The sequence below is a fragment of the Ctenopharyngodon idella genome, chromosome 14 (assembly GCF_019924925.1).
Source record: "Ctenopharyngodon idella isolate HZGC_01 chromosome 14, HZGC01, whole genome shotgun sequence".
NCBI classification, from domain to species: Eukaryota; Metazoa; Chordata; class Actinopteri; order Cypriniformes; family Xenocyprididae; genus Ctenopharyngodon; species Ctenopharyngodon idella.
Window position 1 is genome coordinate 23,014,134 of NC_067233.1, and position 18,991 is coordinate 23,033,124.

At 35.5% G+C, this 18,991-nt stretch overlaps 1 protein-coding gene across 1 annotated transcript; it reads left to right on the plus strand.

Annotated features, from left to right (window-relative positions):
• Positions 1–742: 742 nt before the first annotated feature.
• hopx (HOP homeobox) lies at positions 743–6,941 on the plus strand. The gene is made up of 3 exons (XM_051860616.1): positions 743–873; positions 997–1,265; positions 6,656–6,941. The coding sequence occupies exons 2-3, from the start codon at positions 1,104–1,106 to the stop codon at positions 6,731–6,733; spliced, it is 240 nt and encodes a 79-aa protein (XP_051716576.1). The 5' UTR covers positions 743–873; positions 997–1,103; the 3' UTR covers positions 6,734–6,941.
• Positions 6,942–18,991: the final 12,050 nt, after the last annotated feature.

Consider the following 18,991-nt stretch of genomic DNA (forward strand, 5'->3'; position numbering starts at 1 on the left):
AACAAATATTAACATGATGCATAAATACTTTTAAATAGTATATAATTGTTGTTAAATAAGTAAGTAAATAAATAAATAAATAATGACTATACTTATTAATTAATATAATAATTATTAATAAAAATATATTCAATATATTATATAAATATGAATGTAATAATAAATATATACATAGATTTTTGATATCAATTCAGTGTAAATTTAAAGGAAGTAAAACAAATATAAATACTTTTAAATAGTATATAATTGTTATTAAATTAATAAATAAATAATAGCTATTATTAAATCATATTTTTTAAATAATATATTATATATAAATATTAATATAATAATAAACAACATATATAAATATTAATATTAATATAAATTAATTCATCATAATATTATTAATATTACAGTAAGAAAAATGTACACAGATTTTTAATATCAGTTCAGTGGGAATTTAAAGTTAGTAATATTAAGATAATGCATAAATACTTTTAAATAGTATACAATTGTTATTAAATAGGTAAACTGATAAATAATAACTATAATTACTAATATATATATATATATATATATATATATATATATATATATATTTATTTATTATTTATTTATTTTTTTGGTGTGCTTAATTGTCATGAAAATAATGTTTAAATGGTTTAATGGTCTGAAAAGTAGACACAAAATATAGATTGATATCTTTTGATTTTGAGGTGAAATGATTAGGACCTTTTTGACAGGTTTGATGAGATCTGCTGTAGGTAAACACCGCATGATCTCATTTTCTGGGGTCTGTCGCACTTCAGATCTGATGTGACGTCACCCGGGGGCATTACATAATGCTTTGAGCGATCAGAGGCTGAGCAGATGGAGTTTGAACATCATCAGGTACAGTACACACATCTGATGTGTTTGCGCGCGCTGCTGTCATTGAAAAGAGGCGTTTCGCACGCGTCAGCGGACTGAAGTTTGTGGATCTCACACTGACTTTGTGTTTTCCCCTTTCCACAGCATTTCCTCCAGGAGGCTGGCGTTTCTCTTCAAGACTTTGGACTTTATTTGCATCAGTCGAGCTGTGATTTGTGTTTCCAGTCCATTTGTCAGTTTGGAGTTGAAACATGAGTGCGAGTGGAAACGCGATGGCGATGTTCGGGATGCGTTTAGCGGACGATCAGATTAAAGTTCTGGAGGAGAATTTCACGAAGGTCAGCAAACATCCCGACGAGACCACGCTGATGCTGATCGCGGCGGAGTGCGGGCTGAGCGAAGAGGAGACAGCGGTGAGTTTATCAGGAGATCCTTACAATGCTACCGACCGACGCGACGCAACGAACTAGAATGATCGGAAGCCGCGTCACGTTGATTGGTCGTTTGGGAGCGTTGCGGTTTTACCGCGTCTTTCTGATTGGTCGAATTGGAGCGCTCGCGTCTTGTTGTGTCGGAAAATCTATAAGTGTTCAGAATCAATCTATCTATCTATCTATCTAAGATTAGTATTTGATCATAAGCACGTGCCTAAAATCTGTCTTTAATATTAGATATTTCTTTGAATATTTGAATGTAGTCAGAGATATCTTAATAAACGCATATTTAAAATAACAATTTATTTATTAATAACAATAATTATTATTTAAAACGCACCTACCTTTGGCAATATGGTACTTTGATACAGTATACATTGTACCGCGTATTTACATCTTAATGTAATTACAAATTTTAAAAAACTTGGTGTTACCATGGTGCATGTCCATTAATACAGAGTAATATCATGGTACGTGTTTGCTCAGGTTAGTTCAAACAGCATATGGTTTGACATACGGCTTATGAGCCTTTATTGCATAACAGTCAACCACTTTATTTGATCAGAGAAAGTTTATGATAACAATAAATGTTCAAGTAAATATACTGCTGCCTCCGGTGAGATGTTCTTCATTTTGCTCAAAGTGTCTCAACTTCTTAAAAAAACTTCTGGGGTGTGAACTGACAAGTTTTCAGTTAACACAAGAGATATTTAACCACAAAGCAACATTACCCTGATGCAAGCTTCTCCGGTGCATTGTCTTCATTCCTGTTTTGCTGTCAGCAGCTCAAAATAACACACTGACAGCATTAAAAGCCGAAGGGTTTGTGCTCGTGTGAATGGACTCGTCGCTGACACTGACCATAAACAAAGTGTTGGAGCACAATAGACGACCGGAGCGCCTCCGGACGCGCCTTCCCTCTTACGGAGAGGGTCGACATGTTCAAACACATGGTGTCTGATTTCTAAATGCACTCATTCAAATGACAAACCCACACAGGAGTCATGATGTAATGGGGCAGTTAGTAATGCTGCTTATCTAATAGATATTTCAGAGCTTGTGAGCAACACTTCCAGCACTGACAGCATGAAATTCGGCAGAATGTTTCTGGAAACACATTCCATCGTGAGGCTGGTCTGTTTCTGTCACTATTGTGAAAAACCGAGTGCATTTAGACGAAATGTGAAAACGCCTTTGTGATACATCATCACACACAATAGAACAGGCTTAGTAGTTCAGGGGTGTGTGAATGTATACATTGCACTAAAACATGCCCATACCGTTCAGTTAAAAAGCAATACTTTTATTCATCAAAGAAGCATCAAATTGATCAAAAGTGACAGTAAAGACATTTATAATGTTACGAAAGAATCTATTAAAAAATGCTGTTCTTTTGAACTTTCTATTCATCAAAGAATCCTGAAAAAATATGAATCTGAAACTGTTTTCAACATGTTTCTTGAGCAGCAAATCAGCATATCAGAATGATTTCTGAAGGATCATGTGACACTGAAGACTGGAGTAATGATGCTGAAAATTCAGCTTTGATCACAGGAATAAATTACATTTTACTATATATTCACATAGACAACAGCTATTTTAAATTGTAATAGTATTTCACAATATTGTATTTTTTGCTGTATTTTTTATCAAATAAATACAGCTTATATATATATATATATATATATATATACGAATTTGTGAATCGCAATATATAATAATAATATAATATATACAAAGTCAGAATCGCAAGTTATAAAGTCATTACGAGAAATAAAGTCAGAATCGCATGTTATCAACTCAAAATTGTGAGAAATAAAGTCAGAATCGCATGTTATAAACTTGGAATTGTGAGAAATAAAGTCATTACGAGAAATAAAGTCAGAATCGCATGTTATCAACTCAAAATTGCGAGAAATAAAGTCAGAATCACGTGTTATAAACTTGGCATTATGGGAAATAAAGTCATTATGAGAAATAAAATCTCATGTTATAAACTCAAAATTGCGAAAAAATAAAGTCAGAATCGCGAGTTATAAACTTGAAATTGTGAGAAAAAGTCAGAATCGCGTTATAAACTCAGATCTGCGAGAAATTAAGTCAATTAAGTTGATCATAAGCACGTGCTTCTAGTTTTAATAATGTCAAAATCTGTCTTTAATATTAGAGATATTAACACAACTGTTTCAATTGTTTTCAACATGTTTCTTGAGCATCAAATCATCATATCAGAATGATTTCTGAAGGATCATGTGACACTGAAGACTGGAGTAATGATGCTGAAAATTCAGCTTTGATCACAGGAATAAATTACATTTTACTTTATGTTCACATAGAAAACAGATATTTTAAATTGTAATAGTATTTCACAATATTATGTTTTTTGCTGTATTTTTTATCATATATATGTATATATATATATATATATATGTAAGCCTGTTTGAAGGCGATTAAGATTGTGTGAAATGTGCAAAATTGTAATGAAAACGTCAGCATGATATATTCAATGTCATCCAGAAAGCTTAGCGCAGTGCCTCCTCTATGGCTTTATTTCTTAGGCAAATATGACCCGGGGAAAACTGGTTTGAATAACAAACTCTGTCCTAGCTCTGGGGGAAATGATATCACCTCTTTGCATTATTTTAATGTTAAGAACACTAAAACGCAAAAGGTGCGGTATGAGGAACAGGTGTACACCTCTCTTTCTCTCTCTACTGTAAACCGGTCATGCCTGCTCGCCATGTTGAGTATTAACACGGGCTCTGTGTGTATGTGAGGGTTTGTTGTGATGGGTGGATTCTGTGAGTTAAAGTGTTTGGCTCAGTGAAACCTGCAGTGCTGTGAGGTGAGATAAACTGTGCTGCTTTATAACGCAGAAATGCAGTTCTCACTGTTTAAACACCCTGTTTTCTTTCCTTCTGCTGAAAAATGAGAGGTTTTTTTTTTTAGGTGAACAAACAAAAAATTACCAGAGAGGGGGATTTTACATAGTGCTTTTTATATACTGTCGTGGTCACTGACAGTTTTGCAAGTGTGTTGCAATGCTAGTGTTAAAGATCACTGTACATCAGTCAGAGCTGTTGTGCAACTGTTCGTTTCTATGAAAATCAGCTAATTTGGGATACTGTTTCAAGATTAGTGTGTTTGTAAAGCCTACAGGTGAAAAGTGACTCAGTTTCACAAGTCACATCTGTGGTATCTGTCAGGAGTTATAAAACGTTAAAGCACACAAGACAGGAATAGCGAACTTTATCCATCTTGTTTACTCTTTCACTTCCATTCTCAGACACACATTGAGTCAGAATACAACACTTCAAAATAGTAATACAGTTCTTTTCATGAACACAACAACATGTTTGAGAACTTCTATTGAAACAGATATCAATGAAAATAATGCTAAACCACTCAAATTTTGTTTCCAAGTGAATTGTGTTGTTTATTTCACAATTCTGAGCAAAAAATGTCCAAATTGTGACATAAAAAGTCGCATTTTCGAGAAAAAAAGTCAAGTTATAATGTCAGAATTGCGAGATATAAACTTGAAATTGCGAGAAATAAAGTCGGAATTGCAAAATATAAACTCGGAATTGCCAGAAATTAAGTCAGAATTGCAAGTTATAAACTCGGAATTGTGATAAATTAAGTCAGAATCGTGAGTTATAAACTCGGAATTACAAGAAATTAAGTCAGAATTGCAAGTTATAAACTCGGAATTGTGATTAAGTCAGAATCGTGAGTTATAAACTCGGAATTGCGAAAAATTAAGTCAGAATCGTGAGTTATAAACTCGGAATTGCGAAAAATTAAGTCAGAATCGTGAGTTATAAACTCGCAATTACAAGAAATTAAGTCAGAATTGCAAGTTATAAACTCGTAATTGTGAAAAATTAAGTCAGAATCATGAGTTATAAACTCGCAATTACAAGAAATTAAGTCAGAATTGCAAGTTATAAAATCGGAATTGCGAAAAATTAAGTCAGAATCGTGAGTTATAAACTCGCAATTACAAGAAATTAAGTCAGAATTGCAAGTTATAAACTCGGAATTGCGAAAAATTAAGTCAGAATCGTGAGTTATAAACTCGCAATTACAAGAAATTAAGTCAGAATTGCAAGTTATAAACTCGGAATTGCGAAAAATTAAGTCAGAATCGTGAGTTATAAACTCGGAATTGCGAAAAATTAAGTCAATCGTGAGTTATAAACTCGCAATTACAAGAAATTAAGTCAGAATTGCAAGTTATAAAATCGGAATTGCGAAAAATTAAGTCAGAATCGTGAGTTATAAACTCGGAATTGCAAAAAATTAAGTCAGAATTGCAAGTTATAAAATCGGAATTGCGAAAAATTAAGTCAGAATCGTGAGTTATAAACTCGCAATTACAAGAAATTAAGTCAGAATTGCAAGTTATAAAATCGGAATTGCGAAAAATTAAGTCAGAATCGTGAGTTATAAACTCGGAATTGCAAAAAATTAAGTCAGAATTGTGAGTTATAAACTCGCAATTGCAAGTTATAAACTCGGAATTGTGATAAATTAAGTCAGAATCGTGAGTTATAAACTCGCAATTACAAGAAATTAAGTCAGAATTGCAAGTTATAAACTCGGAATTGTGATAAATTAAGTCAGAATCGTGAGTTATAAACTCGCAATTACAAGAAATTAAGTCAGAATTGCAAGTTATAAACTCGGAATTGTGATAAATTAAGTCAGAATCGTGAGTTATAAACTCGCAATTACAAGAAATTAAGTCAGAATTGCAAGTTATAAACTCGGAATTGCGAAAAATTAAGTCAGAATCGTGAGTTATAAACTCGCAATTACAAGAAATTAAGTCAGAATTGCAAGTTATAAACTCGGAATTGCGAAAAATTAAGTCAGAATCGTGAGTTATAAACTCGGAATTGCGAAAAATTAAGTCAATCGTGAGTTATAAACTCGCAATTACAAGAAATTAAGTCAGAATTGCAAGTTATAAACTCGGAATTGTGATAAATTAAGTCAGAATCGTGAGTTATAAACTCGCAATTACAAGAAATTAAGTCAGAATTGCAAGTTATAAACTCGGAATTGCGAAAAATTAAGTCATAATCATGAGTTATAAACTCGGAATTGCGAAAAATTAAGTCAAAATTGCAAGTTATAAACTCGGAATTGCGAAAATTAAGTCAGAATCGTGAGTTATAAACTCGGAATTGCGAGAAATTAAGTCAGAATTACGCAAAAGGAAACTGTAATTGTGAGATAAAAGTTTACATTTTTTATTACGTGGAGGAAACAAGCTTCCATAGATAATCCTGTACTCCGTAAGAAAAAACAAACATTTTTTAGCTGATCTCCTGATGTCTCTCTCTCTCTCTTTCCTGTAGAAATGGTTCAGGATGCGAAACGCTCAGTGGAGGAAAGCAGAAGGCCTTCCTGCTGAACTGGGATCAGTGAAGGACTGAGGGAAGATCTTCATTCTTCATGCTTCTTGCTCTTTTTCTCTCTGATGTTCAGTAGACCTGGAGTTGGATTTGTTTAATTTTATTAAAGTTGTAATCTTTTGCTCGAAACATAGTGAATGTATGCCATGTATTTTTATTGCCATAATATCTATCAAATGTACGTAAATAAACTAATGTAAGCATCTGTATATAAAGAATTACATCTATATTTTCAGAGTTTTATTTTCTGTGTTGAATGATTATTGTAGAGCTTGTTTGCTTTCTCGTTAGGAGGATCGTGATGAAACAGAGAAAGTGTGAGACTTTATCTGTATCTTTATCTATAAACATAAAAAATAATAAACAAGATCTCTTTAAAATCTCAACTGTTTGTCCTAAAATGAGATTAAATGGAGAGCAAATGGACATGTATTCTGCTTCTCAGATTTTTCTTCTACAAAAACAGATTGCAGTAATCTCACATTTATTTGAAGAAATCTCAATGTCTCAAACTCTGCTCAGATATCTGCAATCAAAAGTCAAAGATGTCAGTATGAACTCCAAAAAAAAAAAAAAAAAAATCACTTTCACCTAATATGACAATTGCTTTGTTTATCTGTTACTTTAAGAAGAATCATGTCAGCTGACACAATGAGAACTGAGTCAAGTTTCATGATCTATGAAAGCAACATCTGAGCTGTTTTTCACTTGGAGCTCATTCTGAAAACACCAACTGAAAGTGTTTAGAAAGAGGATTTAAAATGAAATCCTGATCAAAAAGGATGGTGAAACAGTTGACTAAACAACAGAATCCATGTGAATAACAATGAAAGGAGTGAGAAGCCCCAGGCGAATTAAATGCTGATGGCAGTTTCATAAAATATTTAGGTCTTTAAACTAAGCAAATGATGGACAGATGAGGCTGCTTTCGAATGGTTGGCAGAGTGCAGCTGACTGCAGTGGAGTGTGTGTGTGTGTGTGTGTGTGTGTGTGTGTGTGTGTGTGTGTGTGTGTGTGTGTGTGTGTGTGTGTGTGTGTGTGTGTGTTGAGCAGTGGGGTGTGAAAAACCGTCCCACACCCTCTACGGAAAAACAAACATGTTTATTTGACTGCAGCACAGATGCTGCCCTGAACACAAACACTGCAGCACGAGTCTTTCAGAGTATACAGCCACAGCGACATAAAATAATACGGTTAGGGACTGATACAAAATATAAGCTGTCAATCATTATCAGAATGTATTTAAAAGCAACATTATGGCCTGGTTTCATAGACAGGGCTTAGATTAAGCCAGGATTACTGTAGGCTTTAGTTAATTAGGGCATTTAAGTGGCTTTTATAAATGTGCCTTAGAAAAAAACATTACTGGGTGTGCATCTCGAGACAAAATTCCCATAGACTTTTGGAAAATCGCAAAAAATAAGCTCTGTGTTTAACAAATGGTTATGACACTTACACATTTTGTCTATCAAGATAATCTTTACAAGTTAACACAACATTTATACATTTTGAAGCCTAGTCAGATATAAAAAGCTATATCTATAAACTATAAACGGACTACAGCACACCATGGTCGCGGATCAACATCACGACCACCAAGCTTCCTCAAACTTTATTTAGAAAACAACTTTATTTAAAAACATGCTCGCTGATTATGATCTACGCTGTGTATAAATATTTATCCACTTTTTCATGACAAATGCTGTCCAAATGTCCTGTTTGTCATGATGACGTCTAAAGTCCCCACCAAAGGAAGTAGTCCCTTTTAGCCATTTTTAAGACACAATAAAGGTTTAAAAAATCACAAGCAGGTTATAACTGGTGTGTTTTATGTCATAGATCAAAACGTGAAAATATTTAGAGGCTTTTTTAACCACAGACCTTATTTCAGGCGATTTAGCAAAAACCCATTCAAAAAACCCATTGACTTCGGGGCGGGTTTTGCCTACAAAAACACGTCATCCCTGAGGTACTCTATAACTCTGCTATCAGTTCTTTGATTGGCTAACATGGCTTTACAGTTAGGGTTATATCGCCACCTGTTGGTTTGGCATGCTCTTGACAGTGCTTCACAGCTTGTTTTTGCATTTTTTATGTGGCCGAAGATTATTTTTAAACCTTGCTTGTGTGGACGAGTTTTTTTTTTAAAAGAAGGAAAATCTCTGTTTATAAAAATACCAGTGTACGTGTGGACTAGGCCTTAAACCTGGTCTGTGAAACTGGGGGGAAAGAGCAAGAGAGAAAGAGAGAGAGAGAGAGAAGCAATGCAGTGAGAGTCTCGGCCACTCTGTCATTGGTTGATTGCAATAGTCTCCGCCCACTGCTGCTCAAATCAGAACTCAGCTGCGCTGGTGTAGAGAAGCTTGAAAATCTCTTGTGGTAATCAGTGTGTCATTAAAGGATTAGTTCACTTTCAAATGAAAATTACCCCAAGCTTTACTCTCCCTCAAGCCATCCTAGGTGTGTATGACTTTCTTCTTTCTGATGAACACAATTTAAGATATATTAATAAATATCCTGACGCATCCAAGCTTTATAATGGCAGTGAACAGGACCAACCAGTATGAGCTGAAGAAAGTGCTTCCATCCACATCTATCCATCATAAATGTGTACTCCACACGGCTCCGGAGGGTTAATAAAAGCCTTCTGAAGTGAAACAATGCGTTTGTGTAAAACATATCCATATTTAACAAATCATGAAGTAAAATATCTAGCTTCCAGATCACTGGTTAACCTTGGTGATATTATTTCTCTTGACTCTCTTTGTCTGTGTTTCCTCCCTGCGGTATGGTAATATATAGTTTCCTCCTTTGATCTCCCATACAGGTGCTGGTCATATAATTAGAATATCATCAAAAAGTTGATTTATTTCACTAATTTCATTCAAAAAGTGAAACTTGTATATTATATTCATTCATTACACACAGACTGATATATTTCAAATGTTTATTTCTTTTAATTTTGATGATTATAACTGACAACTAAGGAAAATCCCAAATTCAGTATCTCAGAAAATTAGAATATTGTGAAAAGGTTCAATATTGAAGACACCTGGTGCCACACTCTAATCAGCTAATTAACTCAAAACACCTGCAAAGGCCTTTAAATGGTCTCTCAGTCTAGTTCTGTAGGCTACACAATCATGGGGAAGACTGCTGACTTGACAGTTGTCCAAAAGACGACCATTGACACCTTGCACAAGGAGGGCAAGACACAAAAGGTCATTGCAAAAGAGGCTGGCTGTTCACAGAGCTCTGTGTCCAAGCACATTAATAGAGAGGCGAAGGGAAGGAAAAGATGTGGTAGAAAAAAAGTGTACAAGCAATAGGGATAACCGCACCCTGGAGAGGATTGTGAAACAAAACCCATTCAAAAATGTGGGGGAGATTCACAAAGAGTGGACTGCAGCTGGAGTCAGTGCTTCAAGAACCACTACGCACAGACGTATGCAAGACATGGGTTTCAGCTGTCGCATTCCTTGTGTCAAGCCACTCTTGAACAACAGACAGCATCAGAAGCGTCTCGCCTGGGCTAAAACAAAAAGGACTGGACTGCTGCTGAGTGGTCCAAAGTTATGTTCTCTGATGAAAGTAAATTTTGCATTTCCTTTGGAAATCAGGGTCCCAGAGTCTGGAGGAAGAGAGGAGAGGCACACAATCCACGTCGCTTGAGGTCCAGTGTAAAGTTTCCACAGTCAGTGATGGTTTGGGGTGCCATGTCATCTGCTGGTGTTGGTCCACTGTGTTTTCTGAGGTCCAAGGTCAACGCAGCCGTATACCAGGAAGTTTTAGAGCACTTCATGCTTCCTGCTGCTGACCAACTTTATGGAGATGCAGATTTCATTTTCCAACAGGACTTGGCATCTGCACACAGTGCCAAAGCTACCAGTACCTGGTTTAAGGACCATGGTATCCCTGTCCTTAATTGGCCAGCAAACTCGCCTGACCTTAACCCCATAGAAAATCTATGGGGTATTGTGAAGAGGAAGATGCGATATGCCAAACCCAACAAAGCAGAAGAGCTGAAGGCCACTATCAGAGCAACCTGGGCTCTTATAACACCTGAGCAGTGCCACAGACTGATCGACTCCATGCCACGCCGCATTGCTGCAGTAATTCAGGCAAAAGGAGCCCCAACTAAGTATTGAGTGCTGTACATGCTCATACTTTTCATGTTCATACTTTTCAGTTGGCCAAGATTTCTAAAAATCCTTTCTTTGTATTGGTCTTAAATAATATTCTAATTTTCTGAGATACTGAATTTGGGATTGTCCTTAGTTGTCAGTTATAATCATCAAAATTAAAAGAAATAAACATCTGAAATATATCAGTCTCTGTGTAATGAATGAATATAATATACAAGTTTCACTTTTTGAATGGAATTAGTGAAATAAATCAACTTTTTGATGATATTCTAATTATATGACCAGCACCTGTATCTTCTGTGGGTTTTGTTGTTCTAGGCTGTGTCCAAAATCGCCCCCTATACCCTTAAATAGGGCACTATTTGATGGGACAGCCATTTGTAGTGATGTCCAAAAACATAGTGGACAATATTGAGTGCACTCATTCAATCCCACAATGCACCACAATAATGAGTGTACAACCGATGCACGCTCAACAGCTAGAAAATACTCATAATGCACTGTGAGAGTCATGCAGCGAATGAATTCAGAAGATGGCGCCAGCAGCTGAATCATCTATTCATTTTCCAAACTGCACTGGTCCAATGTGGCTACAGCGTAATATCATACAGGTATAAATTCATTTTTAAGTGATTATTAAATTCATTAAGGTTTATACCTAGTTTACAGCAAGCACAAACTATGCAAAAGCAACAGCCTGTCCGGCACACTCAGTGTCTGAATTCACTCACTCGTTTTCATTCACTCCTTCAAGTGAACTATATTAGTGAAGTAATGTAGGGAATAGTGAATGAGGGTAAAGGGGGCAATTTCAAACGCAACCCTGGTCTTTATTGGTTTGGGCCTCTATTTGGGCTATATCTTCTGTTTTGCAACCATTTTCTTTGGGAGTTTTTTTTTTTACCTTCTTGTCCAACCTGTTGAAACAAAGTGCTGGTTGGAAAACCAACAGCTGGTGAAAATGCAGTTCTACAATCAATTCCTCATGGATCAAATCTGTCTTGCCCTATATTGTTTTCCTCATTTAATATCTTTTACAGAAGTAATATAGGTTGCAAACATCATTTCAAGTTGATTTTAAAAAAGACAGAACCACAATATTTAGTTTCATTTTTATTTTAAGCAGGATTGCATCTGATGAAATGCCTCCCCGTTTGATCCCTAATGTGATTTACACACAAACCTTTCACCTCTGAGTCCGTCTGATGAGGTTCTGACTCGGTTCTGTTTGACGAGTTAATACAGTGAGAGGAACTAGATCTGTTTACTGATTCTGAATGGCTGACGGAGAGCCGTGGCATTGTGTGTTACCACGACGACTCGACAGACACAAGTGGAATCTGCCACCCACGGGTCAGAGAGAGAGTTAGAGGAGGATCATGGGAATAGGAAAGACTTTGAGAGAACAGCAAGAAAAGATAGAGAAAGATCAGATGAGAAACATGAGAGAACAAAAACTGGAATGATTTGAGGTCCAACTGGATAGTGTCCAAACTCACAAACACATTTGACTATTTTTGACTTTTCAATTATTCAATTAAACAAACACAAATGAGCATAAACCCCGGTAAATTAAAATATTTAAATATTGAGCTTTAATTCTTTTTATAAGGCGTTTATTGGTTGTTAACAGTATAACACAAAAAACACTGCACTTTAAACACACAGGAGGAAAAATTAATGTAACTAAAAAGTTATATATATAAATATATATATAAAAAGTTATATATAACTTTTTATATATATATATTTATTCACATATTTAAAACTTTTGTTAGATGCAATTAATTGTGATTAATCGATTTGACAGCATATATATATATATACACTTACTGAATCAATTAATCACGCTTAATCATATCTAACATAAAAGTTTATATATGTGTATATATATGTGTGTGCGTGTGCATAAAATCAAATATATTTACATATATTATCAATGTTGAAAACAGTTGTGCTGTTTAATATTTTTGAAAACTGATAAAGTTAAAAAGAACAGAATTTGCTTGAAGTAGAATCTTTTGTAACATTATAAAAAAAATGAATCAATTAAATGTGTCCTTGAATAAAATAAAAGTATTTCTTTAAAAAAAAAATCTTACTGAACCCAAACCTTTGAACAGTAATGTGTGTATATACTGTATATACATAATTGTTATTATATTAAGTTATTACATTTTATATTACAGTAAACTGTGTAGACTGAAAATCCAGGCAACAACACTTCTACCAACCACATGCTGATAATCATAGATTCTCTCACACTGTTTTCTCACTGAAAGCAATGGCTGGACAGAAAGTGCAGAAGAGATGGTCTGGAAACACTAGAGCCGGAAAACGCTGTTTGAGAAGCCAGGCAAGTTTGGCAGCAGGCTAAGAATAATATAGTACTTTAATTTCAGTCAAAAAAATGTCCAGAGACAAAATCTGAGACCGTGATTAGAAAACCAGAGCAAAAGAAAGAACAGTCACCAAACTACTGACAGAAAAAAAGGAAGATGATGAGAGAATGTCAAAATACAATAACTTCAGATGATGAATGTGCTGGAAACCACAGCTCTGTTTCCTCAGGGTTGCCATGTTGGTTCTCTGGGTGGGATGTAATCTTTAGAGAGGGCTTTAGGAGCAGATAAATCTCGGATCCGAGCACTCGCCATGGCTTTTCTTGCTCCTCTAGACACCTGTAAGAAACCCAAAGACAGATGAATCAATCCACCTTTGGGAATCCAGACTTATTTCATGTTGTACTACCAAGAAAAACAACTAAAGAGTGACCAACAGTTTATCTTTTTTGAGTCCTACAATTTTTTTTTTCTTCAAAATTTACAAAATTTAAATAATGAGTGAGTACTTCATAAAACCATCTTCCATCCCGTGTTTTTGGCTTACCCTAAATGACTATGGTAATCCTACAGTATATTAATTCTTTATATTTTAGAGTTATTGGGATGGATTTTCTGGGAAACAGCATACTTTCATCATTCATGTTTACGTCATATCTGTAAATAAAGGAAAAAAGATCAGGCTACTGCTATATGCAGTGGAAGTAGCTTGAAGCCACAACAACCGAACCTCGAACCGAAAAACTTTGCAAGCAAAAAGGGAAAGTGGCAGTATCCGTAATAAAACATGAATCAACATAGTCTCTGTATAGCATCACATTTGCTATGCATTGACTCACAAAACAATGTTTATGTTGGTAACAATTCCAATCTCTAAAAAAGTTACTACTTTGCCTTATTTGCCTATAAATCCCCTTGCCAAGTTATAGTTTCCACTGTTATCTGATTTGAATAGCAATCGTTATGTCTAATATTGACAATTGATTTCAACAATCAACAACAGCATATAAACTGCTTACCTGCTAATATGATTTTTAATACATCCGTTTTGATAATGTTAGTGACATTCACACTGATAAAGCGATCATCTGTAACCATGAGCACAACGGCGCGCCTCAAACACATCAAATTCATTCCCGCAGAACAGCGGAGCCAAAGCACAACTCGCGTAATGACCAATGTTCCTCCACAAATCACTTGTAGTTTTATGCTTCGACCACTAGAGGGCCAAAAGTTATATAATGTAGCTTTAACAAAATCACTTTATTCTAAGGGTAAGTTTACATGACAACAATGTACTAAAAACTGAAAAGTTTTCATTTGTGTTTTTCACGTATAGATGACAATGTTGTCAAAATCTGTGAAAATGACTAAAAACACTGTATTCTGCTGCCAGGCCAGTAGATGGCGATGTCACGTTGTTAAGAAACACTACGTGCCTATAGACTGTACATGTAATACGCATACGCATGATGTCACTGTTTTCACAAATTTGCGTTTTTGTAGTTTACATGGAGATGATAACGGTTATGTTTTTGCGTTTTCAGGCCCCAAAATGGCAGTTTCGTGTAAATGAACAGCCAAAACGCATAAAAAGTTTTCCATTTATAGTTCAAAACGGTGTTGTGTAAATGGCCCAAAAAGGCTCTCTGAAATACTTAATTCAGGTTGGTAAATCTGTGTACTTTGCGGTAATTCTTACTGTATTTCGTGAACAATATTTAGATTTATTTAGATCATTTATACATATACAGCACACTGTCTGTCTCTTACAGGTCGGATTGGACTCTCTGGTCGTCCGGAGTCATAGAAGTGTCTGTCCTCTCGTAGTCTGGGCAGTGAGAGCTGCTCGAGTCTGGGTGACATCTTGGCTGTTTGAGCTGCATATGAGATGAATGTCTGGACATTCTGGACACAAACACACAAATGTAAATGGCGCTTGACTTCAAAACTCGTCATCACAATAAATTAAGCACCAGAACCAGATTAAAAGCGATGTCGTTCCTGTAGGTTCAGACCTGTCTGTTGCTGGTGAAGTTTGGGTGGTTGGTTTTAGGGTTGGCCAGATGGAGGATTCGTGGCGAGACCATCGCGTTCCTCACACTGGGACTCACGTGCCAGATGGGACAGTCATGCTCACACACCGACGAGTGTGGAGAACTATAGAAACACACACAGCAGAGCAAAATGTTAGAGCTCAGGTGCTGCTTTACACTGCCCTTCAAAAGTTTGGGGTCAGCACGATTTAAAAAAAAAAAAAAGAATAAATACTTTTATTCAGCAAGGGATGCATTAAATTGATCAAAAGTGACAATATAGAAGACATTTATAATGCTGCTTATTTACACTTTCTAATAATATAAAAAAAAAATGTATCAGTTTCCACAAAAATATAACTGTTTTCAATATTAAGCATTAAAACAGCTTATCAGAATGATTTCTGAAGGATCATGTGACACTAAAGCCTGGAGTAATGATGCTGAAAATTCAGCTTTGATCACAGGAATAAATTACATTTTACTATATATTCACATAGAAAACAGCTCTTTTAAATTGTAATAATATTTCACTGTTTTTATTATATTTTTGATCAAATAAACACAGCCTTGGTGAGCAGAAGAGACTTCTTTATTAAAAAAATCTTACTGACCCCAAACTTTTGATCGGTTTCCAGGCAAATCTGCACACAGATTTTAGATTGTTTTTTTAGGTTTAGGTCTTTGTTAACATTTTGAATTACATTTTATTTTTATATTTTAGCTTTAATTTTAGTAAATTTGTTGTGTTTTTGATATTTTTATTAGTTTTATATTTTATCACTTATCATTTTTTATGGTTTTAGTTTTAATTAACAATAATACTTCTATCATATTCTAATATAGCTTCATGTCTATACTAAGACCTGCAAACATCATCTGCTGCTGGTTTGATAAGAATCACAACTCTCTTCTGCTTTGCAGCACATGTGTTCACAAGACGTTGCGTAACAAAAATCCACAGGTTGTAAAATAAAACTTTAAACTGAATCCAGAGATGAGCATGACAGATGATTTATTCACCACTGAATTCTCTCAAAATAAAAACGGCATGAAGTCTTCACAAATAAAATTATAAGACAACAGACACAATATGTGAGTCTTTAAAACAGCTTGGAGATGAAATTGGGCCCAGATCTGTGACTGTGATATAACATTTAAAAAAAAAAAAAGATCTCTGTGGTAAAACACAAACTTTGCCAGGGGTTACAGACCGGACAATCGTCTATTGTCTGACAGCATCTTCTCACACACACACACACACACTACGTGCTACTGAAGAAAACAGATGTTGTATTGGCTTCCTCCTCAGCAGGAGCTAATTTTAACTCCGGAAAGATCTCATGAATGTGTGCTGCGTAGTTCCAGATTCTCTTACTTCACTTCCTGGGTGCTTCTGCCTCGGCTTCTGGGAGTCGCTAGACGGACGAAGTTCTCGTACTGCACTGCGTGAGAGGAAGGGCGGGAGATCTTCATCCTTCTGTCCTCTTCCTCTTTCCTGCAGGAAGATTGCAGAGGGAATGTCTGACATCCGAGAGAAAATCCGCCTTTTCAAATAAGACAATAGGACGAGTGTTACAGGATGCAAATTAGGAACAAGTGAAACTCTCTTAGAAGAAAAGTTCTATATGGAACCTTGAAGGATTCCGTCAGACGCTTCACATATAGAACCTTTTAGGGGTTCCAATTAATTTTGTTTAAATTCTATTACTTATTTTGATTAAATAAACACTTTATTACTAGTCAAAAATTTAAATAACCCATTAACTATGAACATATTATGCAATCATTTAAGATATTTCTCCTTACATAGAACCTTTTTGGCATAAATGGTTCTTTAAAATTGAATCGAACTCCAGGGTTCTATATAGAACCCCACTTTTTTTCTAAGTGTGTAGGTTTTGGAAAGCGTTTATGCTAATCACACCCATATTTCTCAGCGTTGTCTTTTATACGAGCAGTTTTTATGCTCTCTTGAGGTGAATGGGCTGGAAACATTCTTGCCAGCTGGACTCCGAGAACTAAATTCAGTTTATCCATTATCTCATAAAATCTCTCTGGCTTCAGACACAACCTGCTCATTCAGAAACTGGAGCGGGCTGACAGGGCGTCTTTAACTGGAGCGCTGGGCACTTGGGCAGAGAGAGCAAGACATTTTAATGCAGTTTTCCTTCGCAATATGAATGTGGAATTTGTCAGGGTAAGAAAGAACTTCAGTGTTTGTCTATAAATGCAGTTTGGCAGTGCTAGAAAATAGTCACTTCTAATAGCACGCTTGGTCAAACAATGACAGATGTAAAGGTGTAAAGTACACTAAAGCATCCAAAAATGATCAACAGGAAACCTGGATTGCCTTCAACATTTCCACTGAATACTAGCTTACTCTAGCAGTCGTCGCATGCTTGTTTCTGAACGCTGACCTCAAATTCTCATTCATTATTAACTTACAGTAAATGTTCCTTCCGTAAGAGCTGAAGCAACTGAACCTGAGCTCACACTACCATCTTCATGCACACTACTGATCAAACGCTTGCTTTTTAAAACATTTTTAGAAAGAAGTCTCACCAAGGCTGCATTTATTTGATCAAAATACAGTAAAAATAGTAAATTATTATTGCAATTTAAAATAGCTGTCTTCTATGTGAATATATAGTAAAATGTAATTAATTCTTTTGATCAAAGCTGAATTTTCAGCATCATTACTCCAGTCTTCAGTGTCACATGATCCTTCAGAAATCATTCTAATATGATGATTTGCTGCTCATTTGCAGTTGTTCTGCTTCATATGTTTGTGGAAACTGTGATACATTTTATTGCTCTGGATTCTTTGATGAATAGAAAGTTCAAAAGAACAGCATTTTGTAACAATATAAATGTATTTACTGTCACTTTTGATCAATTTAATGCATCCTTGCTGAATAAAAGTATTAATCTTTTTTAAAGTAAAAATATTTTACTGACCTCAAACATTTGTACATATATGAGAACTATAAGTAAAATGTTAGTTTTACATATTTGCTGGTGTGTCACTCGCTGTACCTGAGCTGAATCTGGAGGGAGAAGTCTCTCTTATGTTGGGCCAGAGCCTTAATTCTGGGGCTTGGAACGGCTCGTAATGCTGAGCGGGACAGCGGCCGGATTGATTCCTGGTTTCCCCATGTCAGCGTCCTGAAGTCCAAAACACAAGCACAACAGACCGGACAGACGTCAGCTGGATCAAGGGATGAAACAACTGTTTCGTGTCTGTTTGGCTAGCGCTGAAAAATATAAGCCTTGTGTTTATTTGTACTCATGATTGAAAATACAGTTAATCAAAAAGAAAAAAGTTTTACCAAGGTGTTGTGGCCCAAACAGTCTTGGACTTTTTTGGCTGAGCTAGAAATGAAATCCTACAAGCAAACATGTTATCAGCCTTTTAAAAATATAAAACAAAGAAATGAATGGAAAACTAAATGTTTTTCTGATATACATACCTATCCAAGTCTTACAGGAATTAAAAGAAATACATGTATTAGCACATTTTTCCAGTAAAAATAACATGAGAGCATATTTAGGTTTTGCATTAAATGCAGACTTTACCCGAGTCCATTCTGTCCAGGTACAGACCTCTCAGCCCAAAGGAATCCTGGGAAACTAAAAGCTTACTGAATAGTCACAATAGAGACCGGTTGTTGCCAAGGAAGCTGTTATTATGGCAACCGATGTCACATGGTCCTGCTCAGTCATCAAAGAAGAGCTGAAATCAGCCTGAACTAA

Coding starts and splice junctions, on each gene's coding strand:
- hopx (XM_051860616.1), top strand. CDS start 1,104: ATGAGTGCGAGTGGAAACGCGATGGCGATGTTCGGGATGCGTTTAGCG. Junction 1,266..6,655: donor TGAGCGAAGAGGAGACAGCG/GTGAGTTTATCA, acceptor TCTTTCCTGTAG/AAATGGTTCAGGATGCGAAA.